This window comes from Excalfactoria chinensis, chromosome 18 (assembly GCF_039878825.1).
Source record: "Excalfactoria chinensis isolate bCotChi1 chromosome 18, bCotChi1.hap2, whole genome shotgun sequence".
In the NCBI taxonomy this organism is placed as follows: domain Eukaryota; kingdom Metazoa; phylum Chordata; class Aves; order Galliformes; family Phasianidae; genus Excalfactoria; species Excalfactoria chinensis.
Window position 1 is genome coordinate 7,707,849 of NC_092842.1, and position 21,658 is coordinate 7,729,506.

Genomic DNA, 21,658 nt, shown 5'->3' on the forward strand with positions numbered 1-21,658 from the left:
CAAGAGAAGTGCAATTGAAACCCATGTCTCCAGAGGTGTGGATACACAGCAGTGCAGACATGACTGCTATCTTTACCGGACTGGATAACAGAAACTGTCAGCAGAGAACAAGGGCAGAGAGCAATTCTCCAGGGATGTCTCTACACTCCTACACCAAGGCAGAAAAGTTGGAAATGCCATACAGGAGATACCTTTGTTTCATTACATGATCCTTATGAAAGTCCAATGTCCTGCTCTTTCTCCAGAAGCCCTTACACTGCTGAGGAGCTATGACAAAAGCACAAACTGAAATGACTCATTTCCTTACAATGAATTGAATATTATTGTTATAAAAGAAAACACTTTCTTTTTTCTATTCACGTTGTTGTTTTCCTTTTCCCCACAATTACTCACAGAAAACTTGCACTGAAGTTCCAATTATGAAAAATAGTAATACACCATCTTCTCTGTTTAGAATTCAAATATAAATTAGCAGGGCTTGAAAGGACAACAAAACTAAGCCAGAAATGTATGCATACATACAATGTAATTCAGATAAAGCAGCTTGAAAACTGAGTTATATAGTTTCAACAGGTACAGGTTCATATTAAGATTAGGGAGTTTCATAAGGTCTTAAACACACAGTTGTCCACTTCATAAATCACCAACTGATTGTACCACAGAGAGTCCACAGCAAGTGTGAAAGTGGAAAAGTACACTCACTCTGTCCTCCGAGATGTTGGTTAATCTGAGATGGATGTATCTAAAGAATATTTAAGTCAAATTTAAATCAGTTCAATCCAGAAGAACTGAAGTTAGTCAGAAATTATTCAGTTATACAAGGAACAGTTGGACAGGCTGATAAACTGAGAAATACTGATTAACTAATCACAAAGGTGTAAAAATAAATTAATTCTTCACGTGACGCTAAAACCAATTTTTTTATTTATTTATTTTTTTTCCAGTTTGATATTGGTTTCACAACGCCTACATAAAATTACAATTACACTTACAATACAATCAGTTTTCCTTGCTCTTTTCCTCCCTCACTTTTCAGACTTGGTTTGTTTAGAATGAAGGCAAAGCTCAATAGATAACATGTTATTGCTCCATTGCAATTCATTTGCAGATAGAGAGAAGGGCCTCTCAAGGAGAGCGGAGCAATAAAGGATTTTGTTGGGCTCAAGAAAACAGCAAAAGCCAAATAATACAGACTGCAGTTCTCACTACAACTATGGAAACTGTATTAATCTCACCTCCTCAGAGACTTTGCTACAAATTAGAGCCACATACTGGCACACACTGCAACTACCCACATACATTGCTACTGTATGAATCCAGTGTAAAAAATGATAGATACTTGTCATTTCCATCAAAATCAGATTTATACAGCTTTTTCAATACAAGAAAGAAGCAGTTTCACAAACAAGGCAGAGTTCACCACTCTAATATTTGCATTAATAAATCCATAATCAACTTTAAAAACAAACGAGGGCAGCATGATTCAAATCCAAACAAACATCAGAATCTCATGCACAGACAGGCTTCCTCAGAGGAAGATCAGAAGGAAAACAATTTGCTTTATTTCACCTTGTATTACAAATACCTCTCAGTTTAGCATGCCATGTATACTGAGTCACTAAGAAAATATCAAATTCTGCAGTGTCTGCATGTAATGAGGAATTATCAAATCAAAACTGTGAAGTTGAAAACTACCTGCAGCAACACATTGCTGCTGATATCTATTTGGATTATGAATATTAAAATTAACTTCCTTAATTATCCATTAAAACATAGCAGCACTCAAGAAAAGCACAAGTTTTCACCTTACAGTGTATTTATGGCAACAAAATAAAAAAAGGAACAAAGATCTGTCAACTGAAATGTTTAGATTATACAGTGCAAGTAAATAAGCTTTTCAAACCTTCCAGCAAAAAAGTAAGTTGTATTCAGAATACATAAGGCCTGCTGCAATATCTACTGGATGGACCACATATCCAGAGAGCACACAGCCTGTCATTTCAGAAGACTGCCCAACTTGGAGCCTGCAGCTGAGCTACCCCACATGAGTTCTGGGGGAAAAAGCACCTCATGTGGTTTATGTTACCTATATGGGCATGACAAACCTCAAACCAATTCACTGTACTGCATCACACCCAACCTGCTACGGCTTTTAGTGAATCAAGTCAGTGAACTTACCTACATCACAGATGTGATGATGATTGATTCTTAACAAAGATTATCAGTGAAATAAGATCAACGAAATGCTGCTGCTAACCGCTAGGTGTCAGCATAGCAAAGTGCACAGGCAACACCCGCGGCGCAGATAACAGGTCGTATTGTTTCTCCCCCCATTCCCACCCGGTTACCAATACACACAACTTTTAAGTACAACAAACAACTCGAAGGTACCGCAGTATAATAAAAACATCCCCTCCACAAACGGCAAAACATTGGGAATTTAATAAAAAATCGTGAACAAAGTGCTGACAATGGTAACACTGCTACAGATTTAAGTAACATTCTTAACATTAACAATCTGCATCAATACAGCCAAAGTAAACACACCACTTCTAAAGTGATTTACTGCACCTGACAGCAGCAGAGGTTTGTGGAGATGTAAGTACACCACGTGTAAGAGATATACTTTCACACAATCTATCTGGCTTAAAGCAATTTCCAGAAACACATAATGCACAGTAGAAAGCATAAATGAATCAGTTATGTTACATCAACATTTATGATTACAGCTGCAGTTTGCACTATCTGGATATGTGTTTTCATGTAGAAGTCATAGCTACTGAACTCCTCAGAAGGGTCACAGCAGCAGTGACCCTCTGTTTGCGCTGATTTGGAAGCACAATTCATAAGATTACAATCTTTGGATTAGAAGCTTCCAGAGTACGAGCTCCTAACAATGAAATATACAACGAACATAAAGTCTGCAGGTCTGCCATGTGACACATTCTGGGCCTACACAGACTAATGAAAAATAACTTCACACCATTTATCCCAGAAAGTCAACTCCTGCCAGATGAGACGGTCTGTGCAATTAAATTGCCTTAAGAAAACTATGGAAGGAGGCAAAGCCATCAGTTCTTTGATTTAGGATCAATAATTCTAAAGAACAGCCAGATTTCTTGAGTTACAGGACAGCAAATACAACAAACTACATTGCAAGCAGTATTGCTTATGGCACACATCTACACTGACATGAAGGCAACAAGAAAAAAAAATAAAGATGGGGATATCTGAAGATACACTCTGTCCTTTTCTTAGTAGCTGTGTCTGCCAGCGGGTTTTGTACTTGTCTCAGAAATATAAAATATATTTGATTTACAACCATTGAAATCAGTAACAATTTCAAAACAGTTTTTCCAAACAGGCATTAAATTGGTTCAAGTTAGCAGCTGTGGTCTTTGCAGACTGACCTGTCAGTGGACAGCAACCAAAGAGCTGCCGCATCCACCATCAAACGAGAAACTCCCATCACCCCTCATTTCTTTTGCAAGGATCTCAGTTGTGTGCTGTAACCACTTAGAACACCTGTTTGTACAAAGCCCACAAACACAGCAAACTGAGCTACTCAGCCACCAACAGTGAATGTAACTGCCATGCAAAGATGGAACTGCATAAGAGCAAAGAGAGGTATTTCCAGTGAAGCATCCAAAGTGCCCCACTCCAGAAAACAGTGCTTTAAGCTGAAAGATGTCAGTTAAGTTCCAAATTGTCAATGATGATGGCTTACTATTATATTCACATTTCCTTTTGTGAACATAATGAGTACATTTCTGATCATTTTGCTGCATTATGTACTACTGCCTGCAGCTTTGCTGCATCTTCTTGAGATGAAGTTTTCCAACAGCTTTGAGTTAACTTTGAAACATGGTTTTCCCAAGAGCAACAAAAGTTTCTCAGCAACTGATTTCACTGTTGGCATACTTCAAAATGAAGCAAAGATTAGAGTAGTTGTGTGACCTACTCAATACCCTACAAGCTGCCCAGTGGCAGAGCTGGAAACAGAACCAAGGCCATTTGATCCTGATGTGCTCAGCACGTGAAAGACACACTTTCTATGTTTTGCAAATTATTTTTACATAGGACATGATATTAAATGATATTAAAATTTATAATCAGAAATCAGATTTTTAATGTATAACTTGGGAAATAATGATTTGAAATTTTTTTGGCTCTCAATCCTTAAAGATGCAGTTTATAATATATCTGGGCAATTATATTTACACATTTTCTTTGATAAAATCACACACAAACTAAATTTCTTCTACTTCTGAGGTTCACTGTCCCTTGAAGTTGCTATTTCTAGGGATGTGCCATTGTCAACTAATTTGGAATGTTCATCTTTAACATTCAGCCTTCAAAATACCAGATGGTATTTCCAGAAAAGCAATTTGAATTTTTATTTTTCTTCACAAATTCCTTAACTAGATAATCTCACACACCCAGGCAAAGCACACACCAATATTCCCAGAGTTGCCTGGCAACTACGGGGAGGAGCATCAGAGAACAAGACGGCCTGTGTAAATAAGGGGAAGTCTCCCTGACATCCTTGTTATTTATATGGACAACAATTAAAATATCTACCACTATTTCACCTCTGAAAGCACAATACTTACACCCAACTACACACGTACAAGTTGATGCTATTTATTCCCCCCCCTTCCATCCCCCCCCGCATGCCACACATGCATTTCCCCAAGTAAGAAGTAGAAGGAATTACACTGATTGCAAAAGTCCTTTTTGAACCTTGAATATGGCTTCTTGGAGAAATGCTTATTTGATGCTGATAACAAGACTCTAAAATTCAGACTGAGTAGTTTTTTCCCTTTGGCATTAAGAATAACATGTAAAACAAACAACAGAAATGATGAGATTTTAATAATAGAAACATCTTGAACCTCAAGAAACACTGTGCTAGCCATTCAACTTCCTTTCTTTTACACAACGACCAAAATTAGATTGGCAAGTACTAGTAAAAACGTCTGGCATGTAGACAAATTGTCTTCATAGAAAAGCAAAAGACAAAATACACCTTCGTTCAACTAGCAAGCCTTCATTCTCACTCCCCTCATTTACCCTCCCCACTCACACTCAGAATGTGTTTTAGCATCTCCAAGGGGTATTCAAGCTCTCTGCAGGTACCACCAGCTTCCTGCCCTACCTACAAATGTTTGTTGATGAGAGATGGTGATGTTAAGGCAAGAGCATGGTTTCCCCTCTACAGACATCCTCTGAAGCAGCCAGTGGTCAAAACAGCAGCAGATCAAATAAGCCTGTGACCACCACACTGAGATTTGTCACTGCATATGCTTAAATTTCCCCTGATTAAGATTTAGGGATAGGAAGAGAATATACATGGCACTTTCTGGGAGTGTTGTGCTGAACACTCTACACTTAGTATTTTCACTTGTCCCATTTCCCCATATTTCTGGAATGTATCTCACAAATTACACCTTAGTGCTCATCACTTCATCTCTCTTGACTCTATCAGCTAACGCACACACTTTAATAGAAACCTCCTAAGTACCTCATAGAAATGTCACAAAACATGGAAATAAGTGAATTTGGCTGGAATTACTTGTATTTAAGTCCACGAAGCACTTGCAGTAAGCCAGGAGCAGATGCCTCACTAGCAGCAATAAAATAAAGGATCAAGTACTGAAAAATCTTTCCCCCGCTCAGATGGCATGGAATCATTGCTAACTACAGATCAGTTTTTGAACCAGAAGCACGAGACTGAATTTCTGCAAGAGGACATTTAGTGTCAATAGTCAGAACTCCAGACATTCTTTTTTCCTATAAAAGCACAATTTCTTCGCTAATTTTTACTATCTTCTTAAAACATGTGATTCTATAATTGGCATTTATTTGTTTCAAATTTACACATATATCACATTAAAGGAAACAAATCTTCTACTGCCTTCAAAAACAGTACAGTGAATACTGAGGTTTTGCTGGTCAGCTGCACAATAGCTTCCTGTGATCATTAATGAATAATTTTTGTCATCTTTCTTTTAATTTTATTCTCTTCTAAAGGAAGCAACTCTCTTTGCTGTCCTGAGAGATTTTCTCTCTATGTGACTGGTCACGCTCGTTGCATTTCTTTATAGTTGATCATCCAGGCGGCCAAAATACAGACCTCAGGCAGTGGGTTACGCACTTTGAACTCCTGTTGGTCCCCCCACCCACCCCACAGAGCCCAACTTCTTCCCCACTTACGGGTTCGATTTTCAGTGCGTTCCTGTAGCTCCCAAAGAAAGACGCCTGCGCCTTTAGAAAAGCTCTGGCAACACCATCTCCAGTGGTTGTAGAAACTTTCTTCAATCTGTTCTTCAGAGCAGAAACCTGAAATCACACCACCAGTGCAGGTGACTCTCGTATCACAAGCAAAGCTTCACACCACGGGACACAGCTCTCACCACAACAACAGTTACAACAACAAAGGACATCATTAATTCAGAGTTGAAGTCTTCCGCTCTAAAATTATTACTCTGCCATTTCCGTCCTCCCAGGTTTGACTACTGTGGAACCATCAGGATAACAACAGCTTCATTTCAGCCCTCCCTCCCACACAGAGGTGCCCACACGAACACCTGACAGCGGGCACCCAGTGCAGGGCAGAGCACCGAGCCCACCACTTCTTCCAGCCCTGCATCAACAGCAGCATTCCTGTGGAGGCCGGGCTGCCCATGTGCCCACCCTGCTTCGCCCTCCATATGCAGATGTTTTCTACATAGACCAGAGCTGAAGTTGTAAGAGTCATCCACTGCTGTTCTCTGCACTCAGCACTGCTCAGACACACAAGGAGGTTCTTAGTTTGATACCTTTCCTGGTGCTGAGAGCTGCTGAACTAAGGTGGTGTACCTATATGTTATTGTTAGTGACAGCATTTTTCTCTCCCAAACACAGGCCGTGAAAGGAGATAAAAAATCTTTCAAAGACAAACATCAAGCTTGCCAAGCCTGTGCTGCAACCGTTATCGGGTTTGTTAAATCATTAACAAATAGTTATGTCAGTAGCAATTTTTTGGTACTGAAGACAGAACTAGGACAAGGTAATTTTTTGAGACAGATCTCACAGAACACCCAGCAATACAAAACAACAAATTCCACCAGTGCTCTTAAGGCAGCTCAGCGCGGTGGGATTTGTCACAAGGAAAGCAAAGGAGCTGGCACTCCCACAGGATGCAGGAAAGCCTCACTCACCCCAACTTGCACAAGAACATGACTCCATGAAAATACCTATCTATTACATCTTTAAAGACATAATTCTGTCAATAAAAAGTGAGACTTCCCTTAACTCAAATGCTATTCTGAAAAACTCCTCTGGACCAGCACCAAACAGCTATTTTAGGAGTACAGGTTAACAAACTGGGAGATTCTGCCACAGTGAACACAACCGACTGTGTTTGCGGGAGTCTGGACAGTACCTCATAAAACATACCCCAGTGGTTCAAATCTTCAGATTAACTTCCAGGACATTTCCAGAACCTTATCCTACATCTCAGAACAAAAAAGCTTATTCTGGCCTCATCCATATCTCCAAAATTATATCATGAGTTTTTTCTGTCTTGGAGTTTTGCTACAAGCTTGCCTTCAGTAATTTGGAATTAGGGAACTGCTCATTTGCTTCAGTTTTACCTCTCTGGAAAGCACATCACTCCTTTGTTGTTTTCATAGGGAAGGGAGTAATTCCTGATCGTGTTGTGAGGTTTTAAATACATAAATATATAAAACTAGATATTTCCACCTATTTTTATTAAAACAATTTTAAAAAGATTTGCTTTTACTTTTTTTTTTTTTTTTTTTTTAACTTTTTTTTAAACTTTTTTTTTCCCTGCAGCATCTATTATAGAATTTTCATTATGGCTATATAGGGTAACAGAAATAATCAAGAGCATGTCCAGTACTGTTTATACATTGGGATGCTGTGGCTTATGTCAATGATCCATGCGCTAATGAGCCTATGAGAACATACTGACATAATACAGGATAAGAGACTCAGTGGAAAGGCTACCACGTCCCAAAATCAAGCTCACAGATATTCCGTGAGATCATGACTCTCAAAGATTTCTCATATTCTACAACTGTAACAGCTTAATCAGATTTCAAACTGGAACAACACACTGAACTCTTCCGTGTCTGAAGGACTCCAACAATAGTTGTGATGATGAAACAGGACTTCATTTCCTGTGTTAAGTAGATCATTTACAGGTAGATCTTAAAAATGAAACAAAATGCTTCTGTCCATGAAAAACTTCTAAATCCATTTCAAACACTTTTATATGTGTTTTGTTTTGTTGGTTTTTTTTTTTAACCATTAGCGTGTTTTAACCATCTGTGTACAAGGAAGACTATTCTCAGCCACAAAACAAACTGAAAGTTTGAAAAACTGTGTTTCAGTTTCTCTAGAGAATGCTGATAGATATTTTGCTTATTCCTTAAGCTTTCAGCTCATTTGTTCCCCCTAAGATTAAATCTAACACTGTATGATGTCTGTTTTATGTATGCATTCATTTATTCCCTCTATCAAGTAATTGCAATAGGAATGTCATTATTTTAAGAAAACTAAATGTTAAGAGACTAATAAGTAAGAGAAAAAAGGTTCATTTTTTACTCTGGTAAAAGTTAATACACAGGACAAATTAGATTTTGCAGTACAAAGTTCTGCTTAGCACACAAGCAAAATTATGATTTTCTCTTGCCTAAAAGAAACAGTAGTACTTTGATAAAAATAAGACTGTGACCACTCGATATGAAGATTATTTCTAGCCAAACAGACACATATACATGCAGTCTACCCTGAGAGTGTTTTAAAGAAGATTTTTATACTTCTGGCAGTTCAGGTTTAAAGGTCAGATTTAAACTATCACCATGTTTCAAAATGCAATCTGTGCAATGCAGCATAATGAAATGGTTCAGTAAAGGTGCTAGTGGAAATTCTTTTAATTAGGTCCAAGGCTTTTCAGTTGTCAACATGAATAAAGCAAGAAACATTCTATTGCAACACAGTCTAAGATATAAAAATGGATTCACCTTTAAGAAAATGGCTTTCCTGTAGAGTTGTAGTTTAGTACTTCTTGCTCTCCTATAAGCAGTTAATTTCCCACTAAGTGGAAAAAACGTAACACAGGCTTCCCACTTGTAGCAACTTGCTAACGAATGGACAAAACCAAATTACTGACAGCCTAAAACATTCATAGAGCAGTACAAATGTACAATACAGAGTCATCAGATACGTAAGATCTTTTTACTGCTGCATACTGTACATTAGGCATTGCAGCAGGGCTTCATTTAATAAAAACTACAAGTTGACAGAGTCAGTTCGTCCTTTATTCCTTGTAATATGAAGCTCTGGCTACAACTAAGCCTAGAAGATGACACTTATTTGGAAATACATGATAAATCCATAAGGGTTGCATAAAAAAAAAAAAAAAAAAATTACTACCCCCTCTCTTTGCTATTCCTTGCAACACAGACGGTGGTGTAGGAGACTTGTCAGCAGCAGATGCACTTATTGTAATCACAGTCCTTAATAAATCTCTTCTTTTAATATTGACTATTTTAAAGGAAAGTTACTTCCCAGGGTGCTCTCATGCTGCCAGATTTTCAGCAAGCTATCAGAAGCAGAAGGTGATGGAGGGACAGTTTTCACGTTTCAGTTAATCAGTAACACAGTAGTACACACCTTGATTTTCAGGGACCCAACCTGAATTCTGCTTGCTGCCCGGTACTGCCAAGGTAACCAAGGCAAAGAAATGACTTAATCTGGTTCCTCCAGAACTGTCTCAATACTGTCCTGCTCCTGCAATGCAAACATTAACTGGGAAGACATTTCACTATAGCCCCTGTTCATCTAGACAGTAGGAGTAACAGCAGTGAAAGTTTATCTGAGACTGCTGATATACTATACTACTGTATAGGTAGCAACATCACTATCCTGAAACCTGAGTATGGTCCACTACTTCAAACTCCAAAATAATGATAGGGCTTCAAGGCATTGTTTTACTTGATTTAAAAGGCTGTTTAAGGAGAGGGAAAAAATAAAAAGAGCTTTACAATTTTTCCACTGGATTAATTACTCAATGGCAAATGCATCACACAGATGTTTGTCCTCACTACTGAAGATAGGTACATTTAATTTAGCAAAGTAACTATCGTGCATATTCAGCAGTGCATGAATTACTTGCTGCTCACACTGAGTAGAAAACTGGCAGAACAGTCTGGCAAAACAGCTATTTATGAGCATGAAATTGTTGAAGACGTTTTTAGTTTCTCAGATCATAAATGCAACTTTTTGGACTGAGATCCATGGGGGGACACACGCTCAGAGTCTCCCCATCCTTCCAGGGAAGAAATAAAATAAATAAGAAAAAGAAAGAAAAAAAAAAAAAAAAGTATAATGGATTGGCTTTAGAGTCTCCCTGCTGAGATGAACAACTTGATCCACTTACAGTTCCAAACACATGATGCATGAAAGAACTGACAGAAATTCAATTCTTGCAAAGAAGAGCAGCTGCTCTCTAGTGGTCAAAGCCAAATATTAAGCAGTATGAGGGAAAGGAAAAGACCTGGAGGAGAATACTTTATTATCTAGGTAACGAAAATAATGAAACGAAGCTAAGTAAGACATAAACAGTGATCCCAAACATTAATTACACAAAGCAACACAATTCAAGTTTAAGCTTTGTTACAACAAATATTAATCCCAGCTGTATTTATGTAGCAGTTGTGAAGAAGAAAAAAAAAATTACACCCTACATGCTATTTGTGAGCCATGCCAGTTAATTGAATTTGCTGGCAGCACTTCCTCTGCTATGCTCCAAACATCCTCCAAGATAAAATGTAGCTTTTAAACAGACCTGTGGAAAACTGAATCAAGAAATTTGAACTAATAAAACACAACTCTTTACTGTTAAAAAAATAAAGTAAAAGTAAATAACGAAAGGAAGGAAGTCTCTTAAAATTTACTGCATTCCAAAGCTTGAAGTTCTGTGTTTATTGGTGAAGTCTCTTCTGATGTTCTACAGTGCACCTACAACAGCTCCTTTAATGAAGTCTCATAAAGTCTAATATAATACTTGATTGTTGACAAATCATATACATGTTTGAGGCCCAGCACTCACTGTTATCCAGACATTTCTTACATAATTTCGTGAAATTTACAAGTCTGTCATTTCCCGGGTTGCGGATAATGGCACGAGTGATGACCAGCTGGCAGATTTGGATGCTGGGAGTGAAATCAAAATGAAAAACTATAAAAAGCCAGAAAGATTCATGGAAGTAACTTTTATAGACTAAATGCTTGACTAAAGCCAACATGTTCACAATCAGACGGACCTTTTATCTTCAGCTCACTGTTTTCGAAGAATGGCTCACAGATCATAGAGAAATGACGGGATGTCACAGTAGGAGGCACCGGGTATTCACCATTACTTGAATTTTTCGTCAAACAGACCAGCTCATATTGAGCTCCCTGCATATCAATTTTATTTCTCAACTACACATGAAAAGGTATAGATCTTTCTGCCAGAGCAATATTTTGAACTAGTTAAAGAAAGAAACAACAAAAAACCCCACAGATTTTCCCTTTTCTCCTAAACAGTCACCCTCTGACTCAAAAATATCTTCTTACACTCTGATTCACATTTCCACTCTTCGTTGAAGATAATTATAGCAGCAAGAAGAAAGCTGAATGTATTTTTGTCCCAGTAAAGGGATATATCAAACACGAATATTACATTTCTATCAAATTACTAAAAAATAAATTACCAGAAGTTATAATGAGAACAAGAATAAGTTTGTTAATTATTTGCATTGAGCAGTGATAGACATGAATGTGAAACAGCCCACTTAGTATCAAAGTTCAGGATGAAAATGCACCGTGCTCATCAAAACTCAAGTGAGGTAGAACAGTTTGCTCAAAATATTAAGAGCAGCACAATGGGACACCTGAAGGTACAAATAGGTCAAACGCATTTATGGTTCTACAAAATGGAATGGTTGAATAAAATATATTTAATACATACCACGTCATTAGGTAGGCTCTGAAGGTCATCAAAAGGGGTTTCCAGTGTGTTGGTGTCTACATTAAGAATCACTACATCTTCCAGGGCCATGTTTCTCACTTTCTAAAGATAAGCAAATTCAAGGGAAGAGAAAGGAAGGTATAAATACTAGGAGTTAAATCCTATGCATAAAGTACACAACTGACAGCACAACATCACGGTGTTACAATACTTGAGCACTTAAAGAAAACATCAACATTCCTGTCTTCCTGTCACTGCTTGTTTTATTTTTTCACCTTAGTGTTAAAGAATTAACATTCAGTTTGTGGAAGGGAGTTCCTAAGATTGCTCATTCTGAAATGTGGTTTGAAACCACACGGTTACTGGTTGAGATTATTCAAGCGGGGTTACTTCAAGCACCTCTGCTGATGTTCATCTTAACACTGACACGCTGCTCGTACACTGAACAGCTTCTAGCAAAGTAAAGATCTGAAGCTTTTTTTTTTTATTATTTGTAAACTAATTTAAATAACAATAATTAGTGGCTTCTCCAGCAGGTAAGAGATGTGTTAAGTAAAGAATGCAGCTCGACTTCTGAATCAGTGCTGAATCTTGTACCTCTAATGCAGAGAAACAAGAACAACTTTTAAGTATTTATTTTGACACTATTTCCACTATCAAGTCAATTGAATCATAATGTTCTCTTCTTGATTTTTTCTGTTGCTGGCTTTTTGTTTTCCTAACTAAAGTTACGCCCTTTGCAAATTCAGTTTTCTAAGTTCAAAACCAGAAGAAGCTTAACTGCAAAATATGGTGATCAAGGAAATTTCCCACTGCGCTGTAAACAAACATTCAAGAACACAAATACTTATGATATGCAGTACTAAATGTGTGTTATCAAGGAAGAAAATGAACAAACACATTCACATATTGTAATTAAGATTTTGTGGGGTGGAGGGAATTGTTTTCTTTAAACGAAAGGAACTAGAGCTCTAAAACAATGGCAACGTTGAGCCTTAGGCATCTAAATAATTACCTTCAGTTTTCAAGGCTCAGTTCTCTGTCTATAAATAAAGCTGCTGTGTAGTTATAGGAGTGGTGGGGGGAGAACAAACAAAAAAGCCAATAACTATTAAAAACATTTTGTAGACATTTAAGTTTAGGTCTTCTGTGAGGATTTTCTTTAATGGAAAAAAAAAAACAAAAACACCCTACATTTAATGCTTTCCATACAAAAAGCACAAGTACCGCATGATAAACCAAGGTACTTTCCTCTCCATTTCAGGAACCAAAGGTCACTCCCTTGGCTGCATCTGATAAACTCTAAAGCAATCCAGGAGTCTCGCTCCTTCTAGGAGTCCGGAAGCACCAGACAAACTGATTTGCTCCTTCCTGTTTCAGAAAATTAAAAATCTCACTTATACTCAGAGGAGTCTAAAAAGCCCATACAAAAAGGTCTTGCAAGGTACTTAACTAAAGCCAGAAGCTTGTCAAAATCAAGTGCTAGTAGGACAAGACAGAAGAAATTAAAACCTTCTCTTGATTCCTGCCAAAGAAGCAACAAATGTGCTCCAAGTTGTCGATGGGCGTTTCTGTAACTCTGGTGATGATTTTGAACTTTCCCTTCAGCAAAACTTTGGGATTTTCTGCAGCCACATAGGCTTTTCACAAGCATATATCTGCCAAGGCATATAGTACAATGGGATTCAGTTCACAGTGCATGGACTATAAATGCTGATCACTGTAATCACCTCCACATACAGCTCAGAAATGACTGTATCAGAAAGGCAGGGTAACATTTAAATGCTGTGTTATGTCTTTACAGAGTAAAGAGCACAACCTTACTTTAAACACCTCAATAGACGTATTAAGACGGTGGATTTCCCTGGAGACAAACGCTCAAATTTAATAAAACACCAGAGAATAACTTGATTTATAGCATCTCTCTGGCACTGCACTCAAAATAAATAAATAAATAAATAATACAGTTTTTCAATGGTCCATTTGTGCCTTATCCCAGAGAAACGCAGACTGATTGATCCACCATGAGCTGTTTACTTTCATATCACTACACTTTTTAATAAAGATATTCTCAGATAGATATAAGGGCTTTTGAAAATAATCAAATGGTTCTTTAGCTGACTGCAATACGTATCAGCCGAGCTGAACCTGGAAATTAAAGTATTTACTCTGCTGGAATTTCAATAAAAACTCCAAGCATCCAATTGCTGTTTTCAGATTAAATCCCACTGCACGCTACAAATTGCAACAACATGAAGGTTATTTCACAGGTATGCCTTGCAAGCTGTCCCAGATCTCTCAAATTACAGAAAAGCAGCCACTAAACTGTATACAGCCATATTCCACATTTCACAACTTCCTGAATATGCAAACAGCATTTACAAATGAGATGATACCTGCTAAATAGTGCGGACTATGATCGGTATGGTCAGATTTTGCAGAAAATGTGGAGAAGTAAAAACAAGAGAAAACATTAATATTCCTGTTTGCTTATCTAAACTTTCTGCACATTACAGATTTGCTGGGCCAAAGGAAGTGATTCAGTGAAACTGAACATCACAGATTACAACTGCAAGCCTTTTTTAACCATCCTTCCTGGACTCCTTGTAGCCATAATTAATCATCTAAACGCACCCAAATCGGACTAACATCTACACCTGCCTTTTATTTTATATGTCTCTGTTTAAAAGAGTGGAGAGGTAAGGAAAGCTGGTTTAACAAGCACACTGAACCCATTGTTTATGGCCTCTATAAACATGGCTTAGTAAGAATTACTGACTTAATCAGAGAGAACTTATCTCCTGGTGAAAAGAGCACTTTAAATTTCAGAAATGGCACCTTTACTGTGAAAATCTCTTAACTTTTCAAACAAACTCCAGGGGGCCTTAAACACTAGGTCAGTAAATATGCAGCAGTTAGTGCAACCTGTCCTGCTCACAAGCAGCCACACTTCAACTAATTTAAATGTTTCCCATGAAAGTTAACAAAAATACTGAGGAACTATATAGAAATGTTAAGAGGTGTGCCTCTGCTGTACTTGGGTCATATGCCAGAAGAAATATACATCAATACTACTAATAACATTTGTTCTAAACGTTACTTTATTTTCACCATTTACTGCTGGCAACTTTTGCTTCTCCTACCATAAAAAGCACCGAGTCACACTCAGATGAGCAATGGCATTGGATAGCTCCTCTAAAAGAAACAGTGCCCAGGCACAAACCAAACCGACTGTGAGGATTGATGGCCAGACACAAACAGATCAATATATTGAAAACATTGTAATAGCAAAGAAAATTTACCTTCCAGTAATCATTTTGAATCTTAAAATAACCCTCATATTTTAATAGCTATTTTGTACATGATATGTGAAGCGATTATGAAAGCACAATTCACTAGTCTAAAATCCATTTGCTTAATGACTCGCCTCTAATTAGTTAATAGTTTCCATTTATTTTCTTAAGAACACCACAACACTGCAGACAACAATGTGTCAATCTGGCTGCCAGAAGCAGGAAAGGCAGCGGATATAAAATTTTATTATTTCATGCCCCAACAGCAGCCAGAAGGACTTAATGAAATCACCCTCAGATTTACAACCTGAAGCAGCGATTCCGCAGACAGGCCCGGCCGGGTTGGCTGTGCCCCCTGACCTCGCGCCCCTTTGATCTGGGCACAGCAGGTGGCCCGCACCCCCCCGTGCATCTTCCACTCTTCCGCCACTGCCCTGACCTTGATGTGCTGAACCCTGATCCTGCACAGGTGATTCTCCAGATCCTTATCGCAGGCAGCTGCTGCCAACTGAGTGACAGACGTCACCGGTGCTGCTCCAACGCCGCGGGGCAGCGGCAGCAAAACCTTCTGCAGCTACCACTGTACCACCCTGCTACTGCACAGGTCACATTAACACTTGCCTGCTGGGAGTCCATACTCTCCAGAATCTCTTATAAAAGCATAGCATCATTTTCATTTCTTCTAACAATCGGATAAAGGAGAGTTTAATAAGTAATTTGGTATGTTTTAAAATGCGCATCTCTCTCTGGTGTCAAGAAAGGATGCTAGAAACCCATCTTCACCAAATTTCACTCACAAATTCACTCTGGCGAATTTTAACAGAATTAAGATTCCAAAGTCTCAGGAAAAGCTCTCAAAGTGACTGGAACCTTAAAACTAAATAGATTAAATTAATAAACACTTCTCTATTTTTTAACATCCCTTCCAAACATTCTGTTTGGGCCCTGACCAGAGGGAAGCCAGGCCAGGCCCTGCTGTAACGCAATAGCTGGAAGCCTGGCACAGCAGATTCTGCCACCAGCAGCTCAGAACCAAACAGCTAAAAGAGCCTTTCCCCGTGCTTAATGAGATCCACATGTGCCCACATTCCAACGGGCAGTGTACCAGGTCAAGGGCGCTCCTCTGCCATCAGCGCCATCACGTTAAGGGCCTTTGCTACAGACAGCTGCTGGAAAAACCATTTGCTACAACACAAGGTAAAAGGCTGCCAGCACAGTGTGATGCTGCGTGTAGCACAAAGGTCGATTCACTGTAATATTAACAATAAAATAGCATGGAGCATGCAGGCACAACATAAGGTAAGATTATGAAAGGGATGCGCTCGTTTGATGGAGTTTCAGCTCCATATCTCGTTATTTATCGGTGCTAAGTACTTATCCTCGTCTAATATGAATTCAATTAGTTCAGTAAGCATGTTCCATTATTCATGTGATAACTCCAGCCTTGCTTATCCAACAGCTTATAAACTTTTAGCCTTCTTTGAAGTCACTTTATGGATTGCTAAATGGAAATCTTATAAAGAATGACTAACTAGGTGATGATAGAAAAGCTGAAAAATAAGAGCACAAAACACAGCTCTACATTTTCTACCAAGATTTTCAGTCATATATCAGCCAGAGCCCTCTGACCTATAACAGGAGATTATCTTATCTCACTGGAGAACATTTCAGTCACAGCAAATTAGATTTAACAGTCAATGGATATGTTTGATATTTTAATTGCAAGAAAAATTTGTCATTTTCCATTAAAAGAGTTGTTCCTTCTAGAGACCCCGTACGATAGGATACTGGAAACTAACTTTAAGATGCACAATGGTCTGAAATAAAACTTCTGAGGTGAGACAGAAGGGTTACTATGTTTAAAGCATTATAACTGCTATGGTATTTCTGCCAGAGGTTCCACTGTGAGAAAGGGACAGCAAAAGTCCACAGAAGGCAACACCAAAGCAAAGCAAAACTGTTCTTGTTCCTACACTCCAAAGTCTCTTCCCTTTGCACCGCAGCTTTCTGTGCAGAAGTTTAGGCTTCACAGTCGTCTACGCAACAAATTCTGCAGAGCAGCTGGAGCACAACTGTGAGCATGCACACACCGCAGCTACTGCTGTGGGGCTCTACAGTGGGTGAAGAGTCCACCTGTCTTAACCTGAATGGAAAAAGAGGAATTAATCCCTTATTCCGAATCTAGAGTGCATGAATTAACACTTCTACAAGGACTGAGTGCTGAAACATCAGCATTTAATGGAAAATGGATTCTTCATAATGACAATATTTTATTTGCAGTTTATTAAAAAAAAAAAAAAAAAAAAAAGAGATGGAAAAATTAAAACAATGTGTTTTATAAAATACACAACTGCGGGAACATGTGAATAAATTGCCATTGCCACTGAACAGGTATTCTAACAAATAAACCTACACACGAGGAAAAGGAGAAAGAAAACAAGCTTTCAACACACAAACCAGGCTAAGAGGTAAACTAGTTATTGTGTAGTTTGTTTGACAAATGTCACCTTTCCTTCTCCCATGGCACAGGCAAATTACACAGTGCTTGTCAACAAACAACATATACAACATCTCACTGTGTGATTTGATTTGATTTTTCAGTGGTAAAAACACAGTTAGCTGTATCTGGAAGTATTCAATTTATCCATAAGAACAGGAGAGAAGACAGTTTTATTTATTTAATTTACTTCATAAGGCACTTTGAATAACTGTACTTTGCCAATGCGTGTGTGTTCCAGAATCTCCAGCTATTCAAACGCCATACTGGATTTAGTACTAAACAGATTTTTTCGCAAGCTATAGAAATGGATAAAAATTGGCTGCTCCAAGAGCAGCTCGGGTTTTGGGTTTTTTTTTTGAGTTTTTACAGATGGAGTTTGGAAGGCCTACAGAGCCCTGCAATGTGAAAAACTGAGCGGAAGGAAGAACTAATATCTCAGTCTGCAAGGCAGGAGTGAGACAAAGCAACTCTAACAAGTAGTTATTAGTTTTTGTTTCTACGCCCATTGCCAGGCTGACCACGTAGCTCTTTGTGAAAGAAGATGATCTGTGAAAGCTGACAAGCGCCTGCATTAAGATGTTACCCCACCCTCTAACAGGCCTCTTACTAGAGGGACCCTAATAAGCATGACGATGATTACCTGACACAGATATCGGACAGAAAAATTCTTGCTCAATATGAAAACTACATGCTAGGCTGCTCCCTAGGTATTACACTGGTCCTGCCTACGCAGTATTCAAATGCAATTATCAGAAATCCCTTTAACAAAAAACATACTACGTGCATGATGACTTTTGGATCAATAGATTATTCGCCAACACATCGTACTAAAATTCAGTGCTTTACTGGGAAATGCAAAGGGCATCAAAAATTATCTGTGTGCACAGCAGCAGGGGGAATCCCTGAATGTTCCACCCAGCTTATGAAAAAGTGACTCCTAAGAATTTACTTCACATTAATACTGGAGAAAAAAAGGAAAGCTACACAGTATAGTGCAGAAGTTTTACAATGAAGACAGAGAGGATCATTGTTTCATAGATATGCCCCCATGAAAGAACACATTTGATGAATACTTCCAGAGAAGTAACAAAATTTATGGGCATTATATAAACAAGTGTTCTAGTAATATGAATTAATTTATATGATGAAAAAATCACAATCATAAGTTGTTACATACCCTAAACAAACAAGCAAGAATCTAAAACAGGGGCACAAACCAACTGACTTCCAAGGGCAGTTGCAAAGCCTTCCATGTCAGCACTGTGTACTGATTTAAGTTCCTGCGAAAAGGCAGTGCTGTCTGAGAAGGAATGCCTCATCAAGCACATACACGGCACTAAGGCTTCCTGTGTAAAGGGGCACAATTAATAAGAGCAAGCATTTTCATAGGCATCTAAATTAATAGCTTATGTGCTCCAGATACTCTTAAAGAAAAGTCATCAAGTGTTTCTCCAGTATGGGAAGCAAAAGGAAATGTGTTATTTCCACTTTTAAGAGGGTGTGGGTTGTTTCAGTTGTTGTTCACTTGGTTTAAAGTCACACAAATTACTATGGATTGTTTGTATGTGATGCTTTCTGTGAAGGCTGCTTTTCCGCCAGTTTGGTGTTAACGTTAACAGCAAATTCCTTCTTTTCAGGTTTTTCAACATTAAAAAAAAAACAACAAAAAAAAAATACAATCTGTCTCTAAATGCCTAAAAGAGAGCTATAAGTGTCTACATGTTGGTTTAATATTAACTCTGCCTTTGTGAATACAGAGTAAAACTAGAGGCAGAAAGCTGTCTAAATGAAGCAACAAAAAGGAGAGGGGAACACACCATGAACTCACCACTGACTGCTGAACAGCAAACCAAGTACACCCAGAGGGTATGAGGTACCAAGGAGGACTTCCTTAAGATATGGAATGATTACCTGTGCCTAACTACAATTCTCTGCAGACTCTTAAATGAATTAATGGGATTATTTCATTTTTAAATTCATTTGAATGAATGTAAAATTACTTAGAGAATGTGGGTCTAAGTAATAAAACTACATGTATTTTCAGAAATGGTTAGAAAGACTTACCTCCATCAAACTTAAATGAATTCCAATGAGGTAGGGCATTGGGGCGCTGCAAAGAGGAGGAAAAACTTGCTTTACATTCTCATAGTACTGGATTAACATATATGACTTATAAAATTAGCAACAGAAAAAGACCCGGATGCTTGATTAGACTTTGGGATATATATGTATATATACATATGTATATATAAAAACCATGTGTTAACAAAATTTTAATCCATATTTGAAAGACTTATTTTACACTACACAATATTCACTCATTACTGTAAGACTTAATTTCTGTTGACATCAGAATTGCTGCGTGTCTATGTTAAGACAAGTACATAAGGGCAGCTATTAAACACGCACATGCACACACAAAATAAGGTGATTTCCTAAAGTACAATTTTCAAATAATTCTATATTGTCTGAGCAGACTGATTCAGTTGTAGCACTGAATGGTTAGCTCAGGGAATGCATATCACCCAGCCGTGTAAGTATTAAACCTTTGATTATGGGTTCAGACACATTTTAAATAATTCAACTAAGTATAAATCTTGAAATACATTCATAAAACAAGGATGTAAAAATTACTTTGTAAGATTTTGATCAACTCTATAATTACGGTGGCATACACTGGAATCATTTTCCCTTTCAGAACACAATAACAAACTACACCAAGAGGTTCTTAGGCCAAATTTATAGCTTCAAACATGGGTGTGACACTTCTGTTATCAAACAGAAAGTTAAGAAAGACTGATCTTTACAGACTTCAGTTCAATCGTGTTAGCAAACAGCAATATGGGCTACCATGTAGCACAGGAAGAATACTGAATGAAAGCTGGATCTTTGCATATACAGTATTCCTAATATTAAGCTTTACTACAGGACTCCCACTCAGCTAATCAGGAAAAGCTCATATTTGCATTGCTTATTAGAACATATCAAAGAGGATGCCAAAACTGCTAGCTGCAAATATGGCATACACTGCCTGTTAAACTGAAAGCACAGACAGACACAACTTTTAAAATAGAGCCTCATTTGATTTTGGATACAGAAGCTCAAAGAGCTCATTTTCAATTTCAGATGAGGAAGAAGAAAAATGTCACTGTTCTGCCTTGTTTTAAAATATCTTCCATATTGCTTTTATAGACGGGTGCCTACTGTTCTGTACAGGGAAGAACTACTGCTGCACACCAGCAAAAATCACTCTGCTTCTCATTTTTGTGAGGAAAAATTGTTTGAAAAGTATCGATTTCTGATATGCATATTAATAATTATCATATTTACTACTGTACCTTGAAAACTGCTACTCTGTTGGATGCTGCATCAAGAGATATAAACAGCCTATATGCTAGATACTTTGCATGAAAACATTGGTCTGTTCTTCTCATTTGAAAACAAACAGAAATAGCATCAATAACTGCAGAGAATCCAACAAGTTCTGAACCAGTGTGTACTGCATCACAGCTTACCCAACTGCACGGCCTGGCAGCAACGCCCTCACCCAAGCTTCACCCAACACAGCACTCTGTTACCACCCAGAGGCACTGTTAACTCAGGAACTAACTTGGTGCAAGTCCCAAAGCCTCTGCTTCCTTGGGGATTCCACAGATGAGAACCAAAACATATATCCAAGTTCTTGGATACAATTTTTTACCATTCAACATGATACACACTTAGTGCATATGGATTGCTGCTCATCTGAGGAGTATTTATTTGTCATTTTGCATGTTTTATTTGTGACAAACACTCTCTCTTTCACCCACATCTCTTCATTTCCAATGGCCACATTCCAGG

General features: G+C 38.1%; 1 protein-coding gene across 4 annotated transcripts in view; it reads right to left on the minus strand.

The window, feature by feature from the left end:
• DENND1A (DENN domain containing 1A) overlaps positions 1-21,658 on the minus strand; it is a 178,518-nt gene that overhangs the window by 64,130 nt on the left and 92,730 nt on the right. For all 4 annotated transcript variants that reach the window (XM_072353161.1, XM_072353160.1, XM_072353158.1 and 1 more), the window contains exons 11-13: positions 19,883-19,928; positions 12,026-12,127; positions 6,217-6,342 (exon numbers count right to left, since the gene is read on the minus strand). In XM_072353161.1, coding sequence (XP_072209262.1) covers positions 6,217-6,342; positions 12,026-12,127; positions 19,883-19,928 — 274 coding nt within the window. The remainder of the gene's footprint in view (positions 1-6,216; positions 6,343-12,025; positions 12,128-19,882; positions 19,929-21,658) is intronic.